This window comes from Thrips palmi, unplaced genomic scaffold (genome assembly GCF_012932325.1).
Source record: "Thrips palmi isolate BJ-2018 unplaced genomic scaffold, TpBJ-2018v1 HiC_scaffold_19, whole genome shotgun sequence".
Classification (NCBI taxonomy): domain Eukaryota; kingdom Metazoa; phylum Arthropoda; class Insecta; order Thysanoptera; family Thripidae; genus Thrips; species Thrips palmi.
Window position 1 is genome coordinate 8,151,608 of NW_023144628.1, and position 22,099 is coordinate 8,173,706.

Sequence of the window (22,099 nt, forward strand, 5' to 3'; positions counted from 1 at the left end):
AGTGGAACGACGAGCCGACGGGGCCCGAATGCCGCCCCAGTCCCGCGTCTCCACGTATCGCCCGCAGACAGACACTCGCACTGTTTTATTCCCAACATTTTCACTCGCACAGTCAAAAAATTTTAATCTGAGAAGTCATACTTTTGGTGTTGCAATGCATAGCAACACACGTTCAAGTGCGTGGCTCTGCGCACGAATGCGTGCTTTTTGAATAACGAGAACACTGTAGCGTGTTCCTGTCTGCCAGGGTCGCAAAGAGCCAAAGAGCCGCCACGGGCAGAAATTTTCCGATGCAGAAACAGAGCGAAGCCAAAACCCATCATCATCGCTGCACCAGCCGCGCGCAGCGCGCAGCCGTAGCCGCCCCCTCCACTCACCCGAACTCTCTCCTTTTTAAAAAAAGAAGAAAACAAAAACAAACGAGATATATAATAATAAAAAAGTATACAAGCATTAGAAAAAAAATATCGTGTTTGCGATCAGAGAGAGGAGCTGGTTCGCTGTGAAAAAATGTGAAAATCAAAACACAGGTTGGAGCAAAAAAATATTAAGCGAAGCGCTCCCTCTGTCTCTTTCTGTCTCTCTGTCTCTGTCTGTCTCTCTCTCTCTCTGTCTCTGTCTCTCTGTCTCTCTCTCTCTCTCTCCTACACGTGTAGGCGTGTCGGGAGGCGGCCGGGCATCGTGCTGTAAACACTCGCCAAGGAAGCGGCGCGTAAAAAAGGGCGGCGATAGTGGCCTCGGCGGCCCTGCACCTGCTGCCCGCAGACTGAGAGTCGTTTTCGTCGCTCTGTCTCTCTCGCACCCATGGGGCGTCCCGTATGGGTGCGAGAGAGACAGAGCGACGAAAACGACTCTCGGAATCAGTCCGCCATGCGGCTGGCGCACCTGCACGCGTCCACGAAACCACGTAACACGCGGCGCCAACGCAAAGTGGGCCGCAAGTGTGGTGGTGGGGGGCAGGAAAAGAGGGGAGGGGGGCATCGCGCAGGAGTTTGCAACTCTTTATGAAAGGGAAACTGAATTAATTCGGTGTTTCCGCGCGTGAATGGCTTCGGCAGGCTTTCCCGCGCTGCGCCGCTGCGGTGCGCTGTTTGTGGCGGAACTTGGACGGGGTGCCGCGGCAAAGCGCGCTTTTGATGTCCCCTCCCCCTCCCCCTCCCCTCTCCCCCTCTCTCCAGGACGTGCGCCGCCGCCGCCCCGCGGTCTGCAAGGTCTGCACTGCGTGTGATAGAGCTACACGTGTCGAAACCCCCATCGCTCCCCGCCCCCCGCCCGAACCCCCGCCGGAGCGGGTGTCGTAAAAAAAACAACCCAACACCTCATTTGAAGGGGTTGTAAAAAAAAAGAGTCCGCCCATCGCCTCTCTAATTTATCGCTCTAGTGACGCGGCCTGCTGCCCCCCCCCCTAATCGTCCGACAGCAGGCCGGTCCTCTCTCTCTCTCCCTCTCGCACTCATGGGCTGCGTCCCGTGTGAGTGCGAGAGAGACCGAAGCGCAGGCGACGGTGGTGCAGCCGGACGCGGTCGCAAATCGGCAAGAAGCTCTCCTCTCTCTCTCTCTCTCTCTCTCTCTCTCTCTCTCTCTCTCTCTCTCTCTCTCGCTGTCATGCTCTCTAATAATGCAAGAGCAAAGCCTTTGCAGTCCCGCCCCGCCGCGGCCCCGCCCGTGATAAAGTATAAACGGAGCACTCGCCCGAGGAGTGGAACGGGAACGGAGTGGAACGGCAGCGAATCGGAGAAATGGGACGGGACGGGGCTATTAGTCTTCGTAATTACTTCAAATTTGCCTCGGAAGAAACAACCCGAGAAGAAAGAGTAGCGAGAGGAGTGTTGCCGAGTGTTGCTCTTCACGAGGGAGAAGCGGCACTCTGCCAAAACGCAGATATTTCTCTGTCATTCTCTGATCCGTAGAGCGAAACGCGACATCCATTCTTTTTCTAAAGTGTATGGGACGTAACGGTAAACCCCGAAGGATTCCGAAACAGACGCTCCCAGCGGCCGAGCCGGGGATTACGCAAAGACCACGCCAGCGGCGCCAGAGCGGCGCGTCCCGCTTTGGCAGTCCGGTCATCCCCACTGGTAAACTGACAGGCCGCTGTGTCATGCAGTGTAGCGGCCCGGCCCGGCACTTCCCCGCCTGCAGACTGTCGGATGACGAGCCTGATCCCGGTCGATCCGGATTGATCCGGGACGGCCCTGCGATTGAGCAAAGTTGGAAACTTTGTGCGAGCAACAGGCTCCGTGGGCGGCCAGTAGAGATCCCGCGATGAAACGGCGTCTTTCTCAGGGGGAAAAGTTTCTTTAATTTACTGGCGTTGTTGTTGTTGTTGTTGTTCCTCTAGTCCAGACAGGCTCGGGACGTAAATCAATTTTCCGTTTGTTTCCGCCGTGTAACTACGCGTCTCGATGTGAATCTGCCCTGCCGTCTGGAGGAAACTGTCTGGTCCACCCACGAACCACTCAAAGTGGTTTCTTGAAACCGAGACTCTTCTTGCCGCAAGTTCATTTACTAGAATGGCGTCACTGACTTCCACCTGCTGAACCCTTCACAGTGGGCCAGAAGACCGGTGGAGCGGCCAATATTCTCGACGCGTCTTGAGCTCCATCGCTGAAGAGGTCTCCAACCGAACGTGTGACCCCACCAATGGATTCCTCGTTCGGAGAGCAACCCATTGGTGGGGTCACACGTTCGGTTCGAGTCCCATTTAGCGACTCTGGAGCGAAAAACGCGTCCGGGATTCTGTCCGCCCCCTCCGGTCTTCTGGCCCACTGTGCCCCTGCCCCCAGCCCCAGGTCGCCCAGGCCCGCCCCCGCCACGAGGCCTAGGCCTCTGCTCTGCCCGGCTCTGCCACCACACTAACACCTCTCAGCGCCCCAGGCTTGGCCAGGCTAGGCTTGCCGCGTCGGAGGACTGGTGGGACTGGCGCTGCAAATCCCTTTAGGGTGGATTAGCGGGCTGTCTGCCCTGTCCGCACAGGGCTGTCTGCACGCGCGGGCCTTTCAGAGTGCCGCGCTCGGCAGCGCTGGGTGGCGGGGGCTCCATTCCGCACCGTGCCCCCTGTCTCTCTCGCACCCCTCCGCGACGCCCCGCGAGTGCGAGAGAGACAGAGCGACCGCTCGGACTCCACCTGCGGAGTGGGAATGAGACGGGAGAAAAGTGCCGCCGTCCCGTGATATCATCACGCAGCAGAGCGGTTCCGAGAGTCACTTTCGTCGCTCCGTCTCTCTCGCTCTCATTGGGCGTCTCGTATGAGTGCGAGAGAGACAGAGCGACGAGATGAACCCTCGGAATCCGTCTGAAGGCTCCTCATTTATGTAGCTCTGCCCATTAGTCCACTCGAGAAACTCAACAGTGCGTTCGTAGTGGCTCCTAATTGGAGTCCAGGTGAAATTACACTGCAAAGAAATCAGTGGTCAGGTAGACGGCAAACACAACAGTGCACCTCCCAGGTCGGTGACGTCACTGGTGACGCCACGCGTCGACATTGGCCAGCCGCCGCAGCTTTCCGCGGTGTCAGCACGGTGTCGGTGTGGTTGTCAGTGTAGTTGTCAGTGTGGTTGTCAGTGTAGTTGTCAGTGTGGTTGTCAGTGTAGTTGTCAGTGTCAGCAGCCCTGGAGCGGACCAGATGGTGTTTGCCGCGCACAGTCCGCCCCCCCCCCCGGCCCCTTCCAAAAACTCTTACGCCACAAAGTGAATGCTGTCCTTTGTTGTGCCCCCACCCCCTCCCCCGCCTAGTCTCCGAGAGTCCCACATCATCGCCCCTTGTGACGAGGCTAGAGAGACCGCTGGGCTGCGCGGAGGTGAAGCGAGAAATCTCTTCTGAGAGCGAGAGAGATAGACAGACACAGCGAGAGAAAAGGCTGAAAAGAGGACAGAACAACGGGGGGAGAAGGAGAAAAGAACGAAATAAAGACAGCCGAGTCAAAAGCAGTGGTTTTAATGCCAAGGGAGGCAAGACGCCCGCGGCTTTGAAGGTTCATCGCGGTATTAGGGGGCGGCTGAAGAGGCGCGATGAGGCCGTGTGTCAGCGTCAGCAACACTGGAAAAAAGGGGTCTATTTTCCAGGAGCCGCCTGGGAATCCCAGGTACTTTGCATGACGAACACCGAAACCAATGCATTACGGGACAAAAACTCAACTTCATCCGTATTACGCGGTATTACGGCCTCACAAAACTATCCCTGACGTTCAAACCCCGTTTATCTGTTAGGGCTTTAGCGTGTGGCAAAGCCCCGCTGCGAAAAGGCAAGGCATTGCTGGGCGGAGGAACGCCTCTTGACCAATTCACTCTGTTGGTTGTTCACTTAAGCAGCGAGGATGGCCACGCCCCGTCCCGCCCCGCCCCGCCCCGCCCCACCCCGCCCCACCCCGCCCCACCCCGCCCCACCAGGCCCTGAAAAGAAATAAAGGAGGCGGACAATTACAGAATGGCCGCTCTAGAGGACAGAGACCTCTCCACCGCGCCCCATCGGCCCCACCCCGCCCCACCCCGCCCCGCTCCGCCCCGCCCCGCCACCCCGTCTGCCCCGGTGCTCCATTTCGTCAGATAATTTGAGATTCACGGCGCGCTGTCTTGGCCAGACTCTTCAGTGGGAAGGGAGGGGGGGATGCAACAAGGCCGGGGCCCTGCAGGCCGATTCCGCACGCCGTAGCGTCGCTCTGTCTCTCTCGCACCCCTACGGCCCTACGGCTCGCCCCGTGAGTGCGACAGAGACAGAGCGACTGAACCGAGCGGCCCGGTTTGACATTCCGCCCCGGCGGCCGCGCCCTCGCATCTCGGCCCATAGGCAAGCCGCCGACGCCGCCAGGCTGTCCCTGTCGCACCCGAGGTCCTTGCCGTGGGCGTGCGAGAGAGACAGCGCGACGAAAGTGAGTCGTCGGAAGCGGGCGGCGGGCCGCACGCCGCGTCCCCATTCCAGGCCGTTCCAGGCAGTTCCAGGCCGTTCCAGGCCGTTCCAGGCCGTTCCAGGCCCTCAGCCAGCCAGGCGGCCCTCTGCAGCCCTCTGCCCTGCATCGCGGGGTTCATATAGAACAGACAAAGGACGTTTCGGCCCGCACGGCCCCTCCCCCCCCCCCTCCCCCCGACTCTTTTAATTTCCGCCGCCCTCCCATCTGGCTCTCGCCCCTATTCTCTTCAGCGGGACTGCCCTTCTTCAGCGCACTTCGCGATGTTTAGCGAACGTCCTGTCGGTGACGACTTGTCGGTGACTTTGCAAGTGACTTTTTGGTGACGTGTCGGAGACGTGTCTTTGACGTGTGAGTGACTTTGTCGGTGACTCGTCAATGCTCACCAGACGGGAATTGCATCTGTAACTCATTGAAGAGGCCAAAGGCTTTGACCCTGGGGTAAAAACAGAGCCTGAATAAGCGATAAAAAATAGCCTGCTTTTGATTTTATGAAGACGAGATCAACCGCGCTAAGGATGAGCCCGAATTTTTGTGAGAACGTGAAGCACGTAGGAACAGGCGCTGAAGGGTGTCGAACGCGGGACACGGCGCGTTACGTGCGACGCGTTAGCGAGCTCGGCTAGCGAGGCTGGCGGTGCCGGGACTCGTTAAAGCATTACACGGGGGCGAGGCGAGTTAACCCGACGGCCTCTGAGAGCGGAAAGAGGAAGGCAGAGTGTTGTATAATTTGCATTCATTTATTTTGGTCGCGTCTTCTGCTGCCGTGGAGCGGGCGGGGCGCGGCGGGGCGGCGAGGGCTTTTCGCTTTTAGCTGGCAGCCCGGCGCGCCAGACGTCAAAGTGCGTCCACGCTTCATGCCAACCCCGGCCGCACAGTGGGCCAGAAGACCGGTGGAGGCGGCCAAAACTCTAGACGCGTTTTGAGCTCCAGAGTCGCTAAATGGGACTCGAACCGAACGTGTGACCCCACCAATGGATTCCTCGTTCGGAGAGCAATCCATTGGTGGGGTCACACGTTCGGTTCGAGTCCCATTTAGCGACTCTGGAGCTCAAAACGCGTTTAGAGTTTTGGCCGCCTCCAGCGGTCTTCTGGCCCACTGTGCTCTGCCCGGGTAGCCGGCGCCGCCGTCTCTCTCGCTCTCGCGGAGCGCCGTGCTGTCAGGTGCGGGTGCGAGAGAGACGGAAGGTCGCGAGTGTCTCCTCCGCGGACGCGCGCCCGCTTTTCACTCTGTACAGTGTACACGTATCCGCGGCCCCGGCGGGACGCGGCGGGCCTCAGGCTAAACCACCCAGTCGGAGTTGGTAATGAGCTCGTTTTATGTTTCTTTTGCTTCCCCACTTCCCCACTGTAGGCCCATCGCTCGCGCCTCGCGCTTCTGGATCCGATTCCGCGGCTAATGAGAAGGGGCCAGGCGTAGCCTGGAGGACTGCGCTTCGAAACTCGATTTGGATCACTCTCTCTTCATCGCGTTCTCGTTCGTTCTTCTCGGCGGAGCGCTGGAGTGCGGGGCCCGCGGGCACAGCGCAGCTCTGTTCGCGCCGTTTATGAGATTACGGACGTGCACTCGAAGAAAAGGAGGGAGATTTTTTGACAAGTTGTTGGCCGGTGAGAGTTGCACCGCATAGTGGGCAAGAGGACCGTTGGGGGCGTGACCGAAAGGACAGACGAGCCGTGCTCTGCCGTGCCGTGCCGCGGCGTCGAGAAGAAAGGGAAAGTTTTTAACGAGCGAAGCGAGGCGTGATGGGTGAGCGCCGTACTGCATTCGGGGAGGCTTACAATGGAATGTGTGCGCGCGCGTGTGTGTGTGTGTCTGCGTATGTCTGTGTGCGCCAAGCCACAACAGTTCGAGGCCGTGCTCGCGTGCACGGCGGTGGTGATGGTGGTGGTCTGGGTTGTGGCAGTGTGTGAGTGTGTGTTTGTGTGTGTGTGGGGGGGGGGATATCAGTGTGTGCGCCCGCGCGTGCCCGTGTGAGGCTCCTCTGGAGGACTCAGTTGATTTCATTCATCAGGTAGCAGCAGGGCGTAACCGCCCCTCTTGATCACGGCACCAGGTGCCGCCGCACCCCGCCCCGCCCCACGCCGCCAGTGGTAAACGCTCCACTATTCGTGATTAAAAGCGAGGCGTCCGCTGCCCTTGGTGGCCCTGCGAGCCCCGGGAGCCCCGGGAGCCCCGGGAGCCCTGGGAGCCCTGGGAGCCCTCGGAGCCCTGGACCGCAACCTCAGCGGTATTTACCCCTACCCACTCCGGCAAATTGTTGCGAGCAACGCGAAACCGCCGCGATCCACCGCCAGACATCATCCTCTGCATCTTCGAGGCCGCGCACACTCACACACACGCACACATACACAAACACATCGCACACACACACCTACACACACATCACACAAACCGCGAAAGTGCCCTTTGAGAAGCAGCATTGCACGCAACCAAGACCGACGAGGAAAACACCGAACCGAGAACCGAACCCGTCTCTTTCACCCTGCTCAAGCCTCATTTCTCTGGCCCCCCTCCCCAGTCCTGCCCCCCCCTCCTCCAAACGCTCCGTCTACTCCCGCCGGCCTCTACAAATCAAACCAGCCGAGCTTATATTGAGGGTTTTCCCAATAATTTCAACGCAAACGCGCGCGCGCGTGTATGTGTGTGAGTGTGTGTGCGAGCGCGCTCGTGTGTGTGTGTGATGTTGATGTTGGTGTGTCTGCGTGTGTAGAACGAGTGTTTGCTTGAGCTACGCCGCTCGCCGACGCCGTAGGATGAGAGGTTGTAAGAGACAGAGAGAGGAGAGAGAGAGAGAGAGAGAGAGAGAGAGAGAGAGAGAGCATTGTGTGTGACTATGTGACTGTGTGTGTGAGTGGACATGGAACACACATGGCGTGGCATGGCCCAATAGAGGCGTCCTGGGACATTCCGCTTGGATCCAACCCCTGCCCTCCGCGCCGACAGGTCCGAGACCGCGGCCTAGCGGGCCTAGAGGACCGGGCCTGGCGCGGACCGCACGCTGACCCGGCCCAGCCAGGGTAGCCGCCCCCGCCGCCCCCCAGTGACGCGGCCGCGCCGCCCCCATGGCCCGACCGCCGCCGTGGTGAAGGCGTCCCGCATCTGAGCAGCCCTCCGTCCGGCGCAGCCCTCGCCGCCATGGACCACGACAAGCAGCAGCACGGCGCCAACAACAACAATGCCACCAACAACAACAACAGCGTGTCGTCGGAGCCGCCGTCGCTGCGCGCGGTGCGGCCCGCCTGGAGCATGCACCCGCACATCCAGAGGACGCCGTCGATGAAGCGCCGCCAGCAGCAGCAGCAACAACAGCAGCAGCAGCTGGAGCAGCAGCAGCGCGTGGACGCCGTGATCCAGGCCCTGCCGCAGCCGCCAGTGCCCGCCGCGCCGCCCAGCCCGCGCCTGGTGGGCGTCACGCAGAGTCCGCCCAGGTCGGCGTCGTCCACGTCGTCCGCCTCACAGGTCTTCTTCCCGCCCACGCCCGCCGCCGCCACGACGGCCACCACCTCCCCGGCCGAGTCCACCAGGGGCAGCCCGCGGCACAGCCCCGCGCACGCCCAGGGCCAGGCCGGCCAGGCCGGGCAGGTGTCGCGGGGCTCCAGCGAGGACTACGACCTGGTCTGCAAGGTGATGCTGCTGGGCGACTCGGGCGTGGGCAAGACGTGTCTGCTGGTGCGCTTCCAGAACGGATTCTTCCTCAGCGGCAACTTCATCTCCACCGTGGGCGTGGACTTCAGGGTGAGCAGCAGCAAGCAGCACGGCTTGCAGCATGCTTGCAGGCTTGCATGCCGCGAATTCGATTAGCAGACGAGTCGCTTTGTGAATGGTGTGTCGTCCACGGGAACCCCAAGGGGACCCGCGTCGCCGTACTCCTCGTCCATGTGTCTGTGTGTCGCTGTATTTGTTTTAACCGCTTCAATCTAGAGCGCACGCGTGTCTGTGTGTGTCCCTGTCCGTGTGACGCAGCCGAAGGAGCTGATTGGCTGCGAGGGAGAGAGAGCGTGATGCAGATGCTGCAGGGGCCTGGAGGAGGGAGGGGGAGAGGGCGAGCGGAACAGACTTGTAATATCGGCCGCCCCGCGGCCGATTGTGTGTGTGTGTGTGTGTGTGTGTGTGTGTGTGTGTGTACGTGTGTGTGTGTGTTCCTGCAGTGCGAAAATGGAACACGACGGCGGCCCGGCGTCCGCGCGCGTGGCGTCGACGGCAAAGGCAAAATAAACTCATAAACTGTGGCGATGGCGAGTCGCCCCAGGAGGCCGCTTTTCCCCGGATTTCCCGGTTTCCCTGCCCCGCTTTCCCGGCTTTCCTGGCTTTCCCTTGCGTCCCCAGCCTTCACCTTGGATTTCAATCAGCTCGACAGATTGATTCTCTGGCCATAAAGGGAAGGAGCGTAATCCGGGGCCCTTGTGTTCCCGATGGCGCCGCCCCGGAGCCGAGGCGCCGCGCCGCGCACCCCGAAAACTACTTTAAATTGGCGTCTCGGGGGAAAGGGCGCCGGCTTGATCTGTCTCTCTTGCACTCATGGGGCCTTGCCGGGCCTTGCGAACAACTCGAAAGGTGGTAATATTCCCTCCTTGACTGGCGGTAAGTTTGTATTGGCGTTGCACAGTGGGCCAGAAGACCGGTGGAGGCGGCCAAAACTCCAGACGCGTTTTGAGCTCCAGAGTCGCTAAACAGGCCTCGAACCGAACGTGTGATCCCACCAATGGATTCCTCGTTCGGAGGGCAACCCATTGGTGGGGTCACACGCTCGCTTCGAGTCCTGTTTGGCGACTCTGGAGCCCAAAACGCGTTCAGAACTTTGTTCGCCTCCACCGGTCTTCTGGCCCACTGTGCGGCCGGCTGGGTTTGGCGGGAATCGTCATCCCCCGGCGGACTGAGAACACTCCTGTCCGTCGAGACGTGTCGAGTCGAGCCGCCAGGCGGGCCCACCGGTTCCATGGCCAAGGCCCCGGCCTCGCGCGTCAAACTTGTGCGCCCGGGGAGCCACGGCCACGGCCACGGCCACGGCCACGCAGCCGACCGCGGGAGCCAAGGTGGAGCCAGTCAAAGCGTGGCCCAGTCAAGTGTGAACTAATTTAGGATTGCCCGGGGGAAAGGCCGGGCCGGAAAATTGCTATGATGTGTACACACAGTAGTGCCTCGCCTCCCCGCACCGCCCTCTCACTGGGGAGTACTCAAAGGGCGGAGAGAAGTCTACCATCGACGTCAACGTCTTCTTCCATTTTTTTTATCAGTGTGGATTAGACGAGCGTCTGTCCGGATGGGGCTCTGTGTGTTCCGTTCCGCACCGCCTTGGCTGTCCGGGCTGCCCGGGCTGCTCGCTTGGCCACTGTTTGTCTACGTTTCCCAGCCTACTTCCGCAGTCGGCAGCGCTGCCAATAATTACGACCGCCGACGGTTAATGTTATTTCGAGGGGGAGGGGGGCTGTTTTTTGAAACGCGACTCCATCCCGCGCCATTCCACCGCCATGATGCGCAGTGGGCCAGAAGGCCGGTGGAGGCGGTCAAAATCCCGGACGCGTTTTGAGCTGCAGAGTCGCTAAATGGGACTGGACGCGAACGTGTGACCCCACCAATGGATTGCTCTCCGAACGAGGAATCCATTGATGGGGTCACACGCTCAGTTCGAGTCCCATTTAGCGACTCTGCAGCTCAAAACGCGTCCGGGAGTTTGACCGCCTGCGCACCGGTCTTCTGACGCACTGTGCGTTGGTTCGTCCTTGTTTAGAGCTCCCCGCTTCATTCAGTGTGCCACTCTGCTCCTGCTTTTCGCTGTTTGTCGTTTCCGCTTTTCTCGCCCGAGGGGTGGAGGTTTTGAACCGGCAGCGTGGCGTGTGTTGCAGAATAAGCTGGTGACCGTCGACAGCGTCAAGGTGAAGCTGCAGATCTGGGACACGGCCGGCCAGGAGCGCTTCCGCAGCGTGACCCACGCCTACTACCGGGACGCGCACGGTGAGTGGCTGCACACTCCGAGAGTCGTTTTCGGACGCGGTCCTATGTTCGGCAGCACTGCACAACTCGGGGAACCGACAGGGTCCGCATTGTTCCATAAAGTATTAGAGTTCTGTAACTCGTACGCGCGCAGCGCGTTTGAGGTCAAGCGGTGGCCCGCGCTTGTTGTTGTTGTTGTTGTTGTTGTTCTCCGTGATCGACTCCACTCTCCCCGTTCGCAGCGCTGCTGCTCCTGTACGACGTCACCAACAAGACCAGCTTCGACAACATCCGCGCGTGGCTGGGCGAGATCCGGGAGTACGCGCAGGACGACGTGGTCATCATGCTCTTGGGTGAGTGTCTTTTGCTTCCCCAAATGTGAAAACGCCGTTCACTCCGACGTAATTTTGCACAGTGAGCCAGAAGACCAGCGCAGGCTGCGTGTGGCTGGGACGGCGACGGCGACCGAGGCCTGCCGGCCCATGGCTTTAGCGATTCTCGATTAAAATTCTGAAAATATCTCCAATCAAGGACACAAAAGACCGCAGGGGAGGAGGGGGATGGTTCGTCATCGGCCGGCCGTGCTCGGCCCCCCCCCCTCCCGTATTTCTATCCAACAAGTATGAGAAACTAACTTTCCCGTGTGACCACACCCACACCCCTCTCCCCCTCTCTTTCCAACCTCATTATCCAGGAGTATTCGTTCTCCCTGTCCTTTTTTTTTCTCCATCCCTCCTGGTCCTGGGCGTTGCGGTGTAGGCCCGCCTGATCGAACGGTCCAGCCTGGGCCGCCCAGCCGGCAAGCAGACCGATTCCGAGAGGGTCGGTTCGTCGCTCTGTCTCTGTCACACTGATGCGGCGTCACGTTGGGGTGCGAGGGAGACAGACTCTCCGGCCGCTCCGTGTCACTTGGCGTGTTTGCTGGAGTGTTTCATTTCACTGGGGGGCACACGTGTTTTTTTTTCGTCACCGCATCCCTTTGAAATCAAAGCGGTTGGACCTGTGCGGCAGCGATCTCCTCACGTTACGCCCGTTTTGCGTTTCGCGGATTTCCTTGTACAGCACAGTGGGCCAGAAGACCGGCGCCGGCGGCCAAAACTACAGACGCGTTATGAGCTCCAGAGTCGCTAAACAGGACTTGAACCGAACGTGTGACCCTACCAATGGATTCCTCGTTCGGAGAGCAATCCATTGGTGGGGTCACACGTTCGGTTCGAGTCCCATTTAGCGACTCTGGAGCTCAAAACGCGCCCGGTATTTCAACCACTGCCGGTCTTCTGGCCCACTGTGGGCAGGCTGCCAGGCTGCCAGTGTCTCCGCAGCCTGTTCCAATAACGCTCCAGCGCGCTCCAGACCCGCCACTTGTTGTGCGTCTCCGCGGAGTCGGAGAACGGCCGAACAGGCGCGACAGCCTCGCGGCCGCGCCGCCCCGACCCGAGCCGTTCCGAAGACTCTCTCTCTCTGTCTCTGTCTCTCTCTCCCTCTCTCTCTCTCCCTTACGGGACTCGCCGTGTGTGAGACGGAGAAAGAGCCAAGAAACGACTTCTCGGAACCAGCCCACTGGCGAAGCCATAGCGGCTGGAAATGTGAGCGACTCCAGCGGGCCGATCCAGAACGGCGCTGTCTCTCTCGCACGCCTCCGGGACGCCCCACGAGTGCGAGAGAGACGGGCGGCGGCGCAGGCCATCTGGCTGGCGGAGTAGCGGCCAGAGGGACCCGAATGGCTTCTCCGCGATAGGCCAATATACATGGCGGTGACGTCATGTGACGTCACGTGACGTCTGGGCCGGGACGGGCGACCCTCCTCATATTTTCCCCCCCGGCCCTTTAGTAACGTCTCTCCTGTCCAGTCAGCCCGCGTCGTTTTTAATTTAGCGGCCCAGGGGAAGCATTAGAAAAAAATATACATCACAAAAAAAGGTTTGAAAAAAAAGCACACAAAAAATCCCCCATAGCGCTATGAAAGTCGTTTGATTTATCAGCTGGGATTTTCTTGAGGAAGCAGGGCGCGCGCCTTCCGGACTGCTGTAAGTTGGTAAATGAGAGGCATTAGTCGGGGGGCAGCCAGCCAGCCAGCCAGCCAGCCAGGCAGGCATAAGCACGGGCTGAGGCTGAAACGTGAGCCGAGTAAGTCTGCTGGCTGCGAGCGTGGCGTGGCACGGCGTGGCGTGGCGTGGCGTGGCGTGCCGTGGCGTGGCGGAGTGAAAAACTGGCAAGACGAAAGGGCGTCCCGCTCCGTGTTTCCGTGCTTGTTTGGGGACTCATCCAATAAGGTGCTTTCCGCGGCCCGGCCGGACGCGCCGCCCGCGTCACAAAGGGACAATTCCACCTCCACTGTAAAAAAAAAAGGAATCCGTACTTTTTTTTACGGGAAATATACAGAAGAGTACAGGACGAACACGGCTTTCTGCTCCACGTGAACTCATGTAAACGGGTACGGAAAAAAGTACAGAAGTTCCAGTTCCGTAGTCGGCAGGTGCTGACGGTCGTCCAGGCAAATTGTTGACCAGACTTGTTTTTCTGCACTTTCCTCTCCCAGCCCCCTGCGCCCTTTTTCCAATAAAAAACAGACATCAACCTAAAAATAAAGTATACATTCAGCCTGTGTCACCTAGTCGCCTCTGGCGAGGAGAGGAGCAGAAGGTCGTCCTCTTAATCGATTCCATCTTTTCGGACAGTGACGCGTCACGGGTTTACACTCGGGTTTACATGTAAATTTGCAAGGTCCCGCTCGCCAAAACTGCGGGACTGATTTGCCTCTGAGGTCGAAAAAAGGGGAGGGGCTGCTATTGAATATGTTAGGAGGCTCGGAAAGGTTACGCAAGGTCCATAATTACGTGATCCAGGAAGAGGGGCCTGGAATGGTTCTCCGGGGATGGGCGAAGGGCTCTGGGAAAACGCGAGGTTAAAAATAACGGCCAGAATCGAGCCCAGGGAAAAAAGGCAAAAGGAGCGCCGCTCTGTGTAGTCGCGCCGCTACAGTGCCGGTACCTCGGGCTGGGCCCCGGATCGGTTTATGACATTGAGTGTGGACAGAGCCGTAGTAAAAGGAGGGAGAAGTAGCTCCCCGAAAGCAGGGAGAAAAAACCGCTTGCTCTGGCCGGCCGGCTGTTCAGTGCTTTTAATAAGGCGAGGAGGGGGCTGTGGCACTTGACCTCAACAAGTTGCTGGGGACCCGCTGGCTGAGGCTCGGAGGACGAGGTCTGGCTGGAGGCTGGCTGGAGGCTAGCTGGAGGCTAGCTGGAGGCTAGCTGGAGGCTGGCTGGAGGCTGGCTGGAGGCTGGCTGGAGGCTAGCTGGAGGCTAGGCTAGCTGGAGGCTAGGCTAGCTGGAGGCTAGCTGGAGGCTAGCTGGAGGCTGGCTGGAGGCGCCTGGAGGCCTGGCTGGAGGCTCGCTGGAGGCCCCTTCGAGGCCTGTCTGGAGGCTCCGGCCCTGGAAGCCTCTCCAGTGTAGGGCGCCCAATCGGCTTATTCGGCGAGGCCTAGCGGGGCCGAGGCGGGGCCGGGAGAGGCCGGGCTGTCTCCATTCCTCCAAACCTTTGTCGCCTTTCTTTGTCTGATCGTGTTTACTGCCAAGAGTCATCCGATTTCCAGGCTTCCCTGCCCTTCCAGGGCAGAGGCCAGGGGCAGCACAGTGTGTGTGGCGGCGTCCCCGTGCGCTACACTGTGAGGCAACTGCCACGAAAAATCATTGTAACGCGTCCGCAACACGCCACGCTGACAACTGAGGTCTGTGTTCGTTTTATAACGAATCTCGCGCAATCTTCCTGGAGCCGAGCGTGACGTGGGCTGTTCCTTGAAATCCTCGGCAGTGGAACACATCGCCGATCCCCCCCTTTTCTCCTCTTACACTCCTTCTTCAAGTTACTCTTGATCCTGGCCGCTCCCCTTCAGATTCCGAATCCCCGCCTAACCCTTCCTAGAGTCCCTTCCCCTCCCCTCCCCTCCCCTCCCCTCCGCTCCGCTCCGCTCCTCTCACCTCACCTCCCCCCTGGCGTTCCACCTCCTGGAAAGTCGCCCCAGGCTCTCATGGGCCGGGCAGCAGCCTGACTCCGAGAGTCGCTTTCGTCCGTCGCTCTGCCTCTCTCGCACCCATGCGGAACGCCCCACGAGTGCGAGAGAGACGGGACGACTCTCGGAATCAGTCTGCAGGCGACGCCGCCTCCTCTTTCTGGCACCGTCTGGCACGCCGGTCTGGCCTCGCCAGAGTTAAATTTAAATGATGCCCTCCTGCGCGGAGTCTCAGGGAGTCCCGGGGAGTAACGAGTAACGAGGACGGGCAGAACGACGAGTCACTTCGCTGCTGCACTGCAAGGCCTGCCGTTCGCGGCTTCAGCCCGCACGCACACACACAGACACACAGACACACACAGACAAACACACACACGGGCGCTCCGCAAGGACCGATGATAAAAGAGTACCCCCGTCCCTTGGTCTTCCTCCTGATCCATCTTTCCAACCCATCCGGCCTCTCCGTCTCCGGCCTATCGGGCCCCGCCGGCAGTCTGAATACATCCGTCTGGCCTGTTTGTTCGCCTCATCGTCTTGCCGATTTGTTTCCTGGAATCACGATTTCATGAGTCGTTCCAGCGGCTCGCTTCCGGGCGGTGCTCTGTCTCCCTCGCTCTGCTGGGGCCGAGCGAGCGCGAGAGAGACAGAGCACTTCGGAGGCGGCCGACCAATCCGGGAGGAATTCGGCCGTGATCAATATGCGATGTCCGCCCCGTGGCGCGGCAAAACAAAACAAATTTTTGAATTGTTTTTGGTGAGCGTGCTTTAGCTGTGTGTGGTGTTGCAGGGAACAAGGCGGACTGCTCGGAGCGCGTGGTGCGGCGCGAGGACGGCGAGCGGCTGGCCCGCGAGTACAGCGTGGCCTTCATGGAGACGAGCGCCAAGACGGGGCTCAACGTGGAGGTGGCCTTCATGGCCGTGGCCAGGTGAGTTGCCACACTGTCAAGTGGCACAGTGGGTCAGAAGACCGGTGGAGGCGGTCAAAATCCCAGACGGGTTTCCACCTCAAGAGTCGCTAAATGAGACTCGAACCGAACGTGTGACCCCATCAATGGATTGCTCTCGGAACGAGGAATCCATTGGTGGGGTCACACGTTCGGTTCGAGTCCTGTTTAGCGACTCTGGAGCTCAAAACGCGTCTTAAGTTTTGTCCGACAGCGCCGGTCTTCTGGCTCACTGTGCAGAGGGTCGGTGGAGGGGCGGCGGCCCTCCGGGCTCGAGGCGCCCCAACAGCAGGTAGCCATCAAAACAATATTACCAAGTCGTTTCCTTCAATGTTCACCCGCTCGCGCCAGCTCTCCCCTCCCCCCTTTTAGTATTTATTTTATTATTATCCTCGGGCGGTAAAACGTTTGACCAGCTCGTTGGTTCGCGCACGAGCGTGCTCCAGAGACCGCCCGCTGGACCGGGCATGATTTCTCTCGTAATATTTCTGGCCTTCGGTTTCCCGGGCTTCAGGCTAGGCCTTCACCTCTGCGGGGCTGAGTGACCACGTGTGTCCGTCCGCCTGTCTGTCTGCCCGTCTGTGTGTCTGTCTGCCTGTCTGCCTGCCCGTCTGTGTGTCTGTCTGCCTGTCTGCCTGCCCGTCTGTGTGCCCTGTGGGGTTTTACCGCCCAGTCACTGGACTCCAGGGGTGAAACTCATCCCGACCCTCGCACAGTGGGCCAGAGACCGGTGGAGGCGGTCAAAATTCTAGACGCGTTTTGAGCTCCAGAGTCGCTCAACAGGACTCGAACCGAACGTATGACCCCACCAATGAAGGGGTCTCCGCCCGAGGAATCCATTGGTGGGGTAACACGTCGGGTTCGGGTCCCATTTAGTGACTGTGGAGCTCGAAACGCGTCTATAATTTTGGACACCTCCACCGGTCTTCTGGGCCACTGTGCCACACCGCACACAAGCGGCGACGGAGTCCTCTCCCTTTCACCCCCTTTTCAGTCCTGCCACGCCACTGTTTGGCCGTGACAGAGCACAGAGCCACGTGGTCCCCCCCCCCCCAAGAGTCACCCAGTTTGTTCGCCAACGCTTATTCGCCTGTGAAAAGCCAGCAGAATGGATGCGAGGCGGGACCGCCCCGCCCCCGCCCACTCGCATGGCTGGCCTGGACGAACGTATGCGTGGGGATTCAGGTCCAGTTCTGTTTAGTCCAGCCATTTTTGGCAAGCTGAGGAGCATTTTGGGGCCAGGCTTGCCGATTTTCGGCATTGAAAACAACGGTTTTGCTGTGTCGCGCAACAGTTCTCTCCAGAGCAAGCAATCCAGTTCCAGGAGTCTGATTCCGGGAATCGTGCTCGTCGATCTGTCTCTCTCGCACTCACGGCCACCCCGTTTAGGTGCGAGAGAGACAGAGCGACGAAAACGAATCTCGGAATCAGTCTGCAGCCTCCAGACGCGGTGCTGGGCCGGAAAGGGGGGCAGTGCCACGCGCATTGGCTGCGCTCATCTGAGGATCACGTGATTGGCATTTTCCCCAGCACGCCACGCCCGTGGCGGGGCGGGGCGGGGCGTTCCCTCTCATTACTCGCTACGAGCGTGTTAGGCCCCCAGGGCGCCCCGTGGCGCCCATGGCCCTTGGCGCTGGAGCCGTGCTGGAGCCGTGCTGGAGCCGTGCTGGAGCTCAGGCACCGAGTCTGGCTGAGCCAAGCCAAGCACGCTGTCCATGACCGGACAGGGCGCGCCGCGGCTCGCCGCCCGGGGCACATCTCCCTCTAGAAAAGACTCCAGCCTTCGTCGTACTCTCTCCTTTTATTTTATGAATGTGCGTGTATGAAAATTTATCCTGCGGGTGACGTTGTTTCTACCTGTGTTTTACTGTACTTCAACTGTACAGCTCACTCACAAAACGAGTTCTATTTTTTTTAACGTCGCGGGGGGCATTTTTTAGTACAGTTACAATGATTTTTTACGCATTTTCACACACAGCTTTTTATTTTATTTCGTGGATCCCACCTGGGTAAACAATATCACAGTATTTGAAAAAAAGTTTAAAACACGCGAACTAACTTACAGTTTTGGAAAGTGGGTCGCCACCACCGCCAGCACCGCCCCCGGACGGCTCGGTTTCAAGAGGCTCGCGCGTAATCCGTACATTAAATTAATCCCTGCCTCCGCGACGACGACGCAAGCCTGGCTGCTTTCTCGCAAGCCATCAAAAAAAAAAAAAAAGAATCAGGCAAGCGAGCGAGGCAAGCGGAGCAAGCAGCTGACGACGGAATACGGAATACTACAACGCACAGTGGGCCAGAAGACGGGTGGAGGCGGCCAAGACTCTAGACGCGTTTTGAGCTCCAGAGCCACTAAACAGGCCTCGAAACGAACGTACGACCCCACCTATGGATTCCTCTTTCGGAGAGCAATCCATTGGTGGGGTCACACGTTCGGTTCGAGCCCCATTTAGCGACTCTGGAGCTCAAAACGCGTCTAGAGTTCTGGCCGCCTCCACCGGTCTTCTGGCCCACTGTGCAACGTTGCTGTGTTCTCACTTTCCCCCAGCCGTCGTCCCTCAGCTCCCATTTGCCGAGCGTCCCAGCGGACCGCAAAGGAATTCGCTAATCTGGCCCGGCGCGAGCCCCCTCCCCCCTCCCCCTCGGTCCGACCTTTGCACGCTTTTCCAGTGGCGCGCCGCGTTGAAAATCACGAGAGCCACGTCCTTTCCGCGCTGAGCAGCGCAACAAAACAAACACACAGTCGGTCGGGGGCTGCGCGACGCGCGTCTTCTCTTGTTGTTGTTGTTGTTGTTGTTGTTGTTTTTCCTACTTGTTGTTGTTTTTGCCGTTGTCCCGCTCGGCAGGTCGCTCTGCGCTGCAGTGTGCTGTGTGTCTGTGGAGCGTTCGGGGCGCTCTGAAGCGTTATCGTTTCCGTCGCGTTAAATTAATGAAGAACGCAGCGCGAGGCGCGTCGTTTGCCAACTCTCTGTCATTTCCCTGCCTCTGCTCCTCCAGTTGCCACGGTTGTTGCTGCTGGTTTTCTTTCTTTTGTTGTTGTTTTTTTTAGAGAGGGAGAGAGAGATGTTACTGCGATCTTTGACTGAACCGACCCGTTGTGACTGCTTTTTGGAGGTGTCCCCGGGTGCCTTCGCTGCACTGCAACGCACTGCTCGCGGACTCACAGACAGACGGGCAGACAGACGGACAGACAGACGGACAGACAGACAGACAGACACTCTGCGCACTATCGCGGTGCCTCGCCTCGCCACGGCCCCGAGGAAGGACAAAAAGGGCGGAGACGCCTTCTAGAACCCTTCCAGAACCCTTCTAGAACCCTTCCAGAACCCTTCTAGAACCCTTCCAGAACCCTTCCAGAACCCTTCTAGAACCCTTCCAGAACCCTTCCAGAACCCTTCCAGAACCCTTCCAGAACCCTTCCAGAACCCTTCCAGAACCTTTCCAGAACCCTTCTAGAACCCTTCCAGAACCCTTCCAGAACCCTTCCAGAACCCTTCTAGAACCCTTCCAGAACCCTTCCAGAACCCTTCCAGAACCCTTCTAGAACCCTTCCAGAACCTTTCCAGGGCCGCGCGGACGCGCTGTTCCAGATTTTACGAGTCCGCATCTCGTAAACCTCGTAAACGGGAAGTGTTACAAGCGTTATGAATAGGGAAGCGACACATCCAAAATTCCATTCCAGGATTGCGTTTCTTTAGGCACGCGGCGTGTGGCCTGCAGCTCCTGCAGCAGCCTGTCAATCTTAGGGGGACACACTGTGAGGGTCAGATAGACAGACAGACAAACAGACAGACAGGCAGACAGACAGACAGACAGACAGACAGACAGAGACAAAGAACCGGACCAAGCGCGCTGCCGGCAAGGCGGCTGGCAGAGCGCCTGTGATCGCCAGGGCAGGCCACCCGCTCCACAGAGGCGCGTGGCGGGACTGCCCGCCCCGTGTTTCGCAGGCGCTCCGGCTGGCTGGACGCCTGGCTGTCTGCCACACAGTGGGCCAGAAGACGGGTGGAGGCGGCCAAAACTCTAGACGCGTTTTGAGCTCCAGAGTCGCTAAATGGGACTCGAACCGAACGTGTGACCCCACCATTGGATTGCTCTCCGGACGAGGAATCCATTGCTGGGGTCACACGTTCGGTTCGAGTCCTGTTCAGCGACGCTGGAGCTCAAAACGCGTCTAGAGTTTCAGCCGCCTGCGCCTGCGGCCCACTGTGCGCCGGGCTCGTCTGCCCGCCTGCACACGCTAATTGTCCGCCCCCGGCGCAGCATGGCGGGGCGCGGATATGACCGTCCGGCCCTGCACTGTACAGACAGGACGTGCGCCGTGCCCGGCCGTGCCCCGAGCACATCACAGTCGCGGCAACGTCACCGCTCTAGGGATCAGTCTGCGCCAGGGGCTGCGCTCGCATCGACGCGTCGCTTTGTGACTCTCTCTCTCTCTCTCTCTCTCTCTCTCTCTCTCTCTCTCTCTCTCTCTCTCTCTCTCTCTCTCTCTCTCTCTCTCTCTCTCTCTCTCTCTCTCTCTCTCTCTCTCACCCTCGCATGACGGCCTGTGAGTGTGAGAGAGACAGGAACCACAAGAAGCCGGGCATCCGGAATCGTCACCGAATCCAGTCTCGTCGATGCTTCGATTTACGGTGACGAATTTCCACCGACGTCGATGATACCATTCCGGCGTGGAATTCAATTTGAAAAGGACGTTGGATTTGACGTCGACCGCGTCGCTGTTCAATATCTGACTGGAGCGAGCTAGTTAGTGGGGGACAGGCTGGAGTGGGGCGGATGGCTGGAACGCTGGTAATGATTCGCGGAATGCTATTTTACCCCGACCCTGGCGTGGCTGGCGCGGCCTCGCACAGTGGGCCGGTCTTCTGGCCCACTGTGCAGCAGTCCTGCGAGTTCTCATTCCACGCCGTGCCTGGCCGTGCCTGGCCTTGCCCCGCCGCCATGGCGACTTCGTTTTACCGCCCCACTTCCCTGCCACGTTCGCCGCCGTGTTTTCCTGTTGTCTCGTTTCCCTTCCGTCGTTGTTTTATTTTTTTTCCCGCCGTCCGGCCGATGGATATCGTCGCGCCGAAGATGGCGGCCCGAACACTTCCCTTTGGAGCCGCTCGCATCGCCACTGTAGACTGATTCCGAGAGTCGCTTTCGTCGCGCTGCCTCCCTCGCACCCACACGGCACGCCCCACGAGAGCGAGAGAGACGGGGAGACTCTCGGAGTCAGTCTGCGGGTAATCGGATCGCAGCCCCCATTATGATTGAACCTCATCCGTCCCCTTCCCCCACGGCGCCGCCCGGTGCCGCCGGGCAGGCCAGGACGCCAGGCCGCCAGCAGACCCATGCCGAGAGTCGTTTCCCGTCTCTCTCGCACCCACGCGGGACGCCCTATGAGTGCGAGGGAGACAGAGCGACGGAAACCACTTTCGTAATCAGTCTGCAGGACCGGATAATTACAAGAGGGGCGCTTTCGCTGCCTCGCTGCTCGCCTGCTTTGGCGGCGACGCGGCAACGAGGGCTGCGAGTCCTGCCGCCCTGCCGGCAGTCCAGGCGTTGTACCTTGATCCTTTGGTCCTTGATGATCCCGCACGGCAGGGTTTGGATCGGACGCGTCCTGTCGTGACACTAGAGGAGCCGCGCCACTCTCTCTCTCTCTCTCTCTCTCTCTCTCTCTCTCTCTCTCTCTCTCTCTCTCTCTCTCTCTCTCTCTCTCTCTCTCACACACACTCACTCACTCACTCACACACATAGTAACGCGCACATGGGGGGATTGTCACGACTGTCCATCCGCCGGGGGGTCGCGCGTGCGTGTATGCAGTGTATGCGCGCGTGCGTCTTCCGGCTCCGCCCCACGTGCCTGACGGTGTCTTGTCGTCTGCTCTGACCTTCCCCCACTCCCCCCCCCCTCTCTCTCTACCCGCGCGGCGCTGTGTCGCCGTGTTTCGTCTCAATTTCCGCGACGAAATTTTCCTTTCACGTGCAGCGGTGCGGAACGAGATCCGAGCCGTTGCGTTCGGCACTCTTCTCTCTCTCGGGCCGCGCGCCCCGCGTCTCGCTGTGCGTGGCGGTCACAGACCGATTCCGAGAGTCGTCGCTCTGTCTCTCTCGCACCTAGACGGGACGCGCCATGAGTGCGAGAGAGACAGAGCGACTCTCAGTCTGCAGGCGGGGCAGGCCGGAGTGCCGGAGTACCGCGCCCCTACTTTTTTATTTCACCGGCGTGATCCATATCGACGCTTTTCAAAGGCCAGGCGTGCCAGCCGCTCCATTCCGGAGAATCGTCTCGTCGCTCTGTCTCTGTCGCACTCACGGGGCG

General features: G+C 59.6%; 1 protein-coding gene across 2 annotated transcripts in view; it reads left to right on the forward strand.

Annotated features, from left to right (window-relative positions):
- LOC117646467 (ras-related protein Rab-37) overlaps window positions 1–22,099 on the forward strand; it is a 39,538-nt gene that overhangs the window by 14,033 nt on the left and 3,406 nt on the right. Inside the window, exons 1-4 of one of the 2 annotated variants that reach the window (XM_034387417.1) lie at window positions 7,974–8,640; window positions 10,749–10,857; window positions 11,079–11,189; window positions 15,633–15,771. In XM_034387417.1, the coding sequence (XP_034243308.1) occupies window positions 8,041–8,640; window positions 10,749–10,857; window positions 11,079–11,189; window positions 15,633–15,771 (959 nt within the window). In that variant the 5' untranslated portion in view covers window positions 7,974–8,040. Of the gene's footprint in view, window positions 1–7,973; window positions 8,641–10,748; window positions 10,858–11,078; window positions 11,190–15,632; window positions 15,772–22,099 lie in introns of those variants that run through there. The other variant, XM_034387418.1, reaches the window with a different exon arrangement.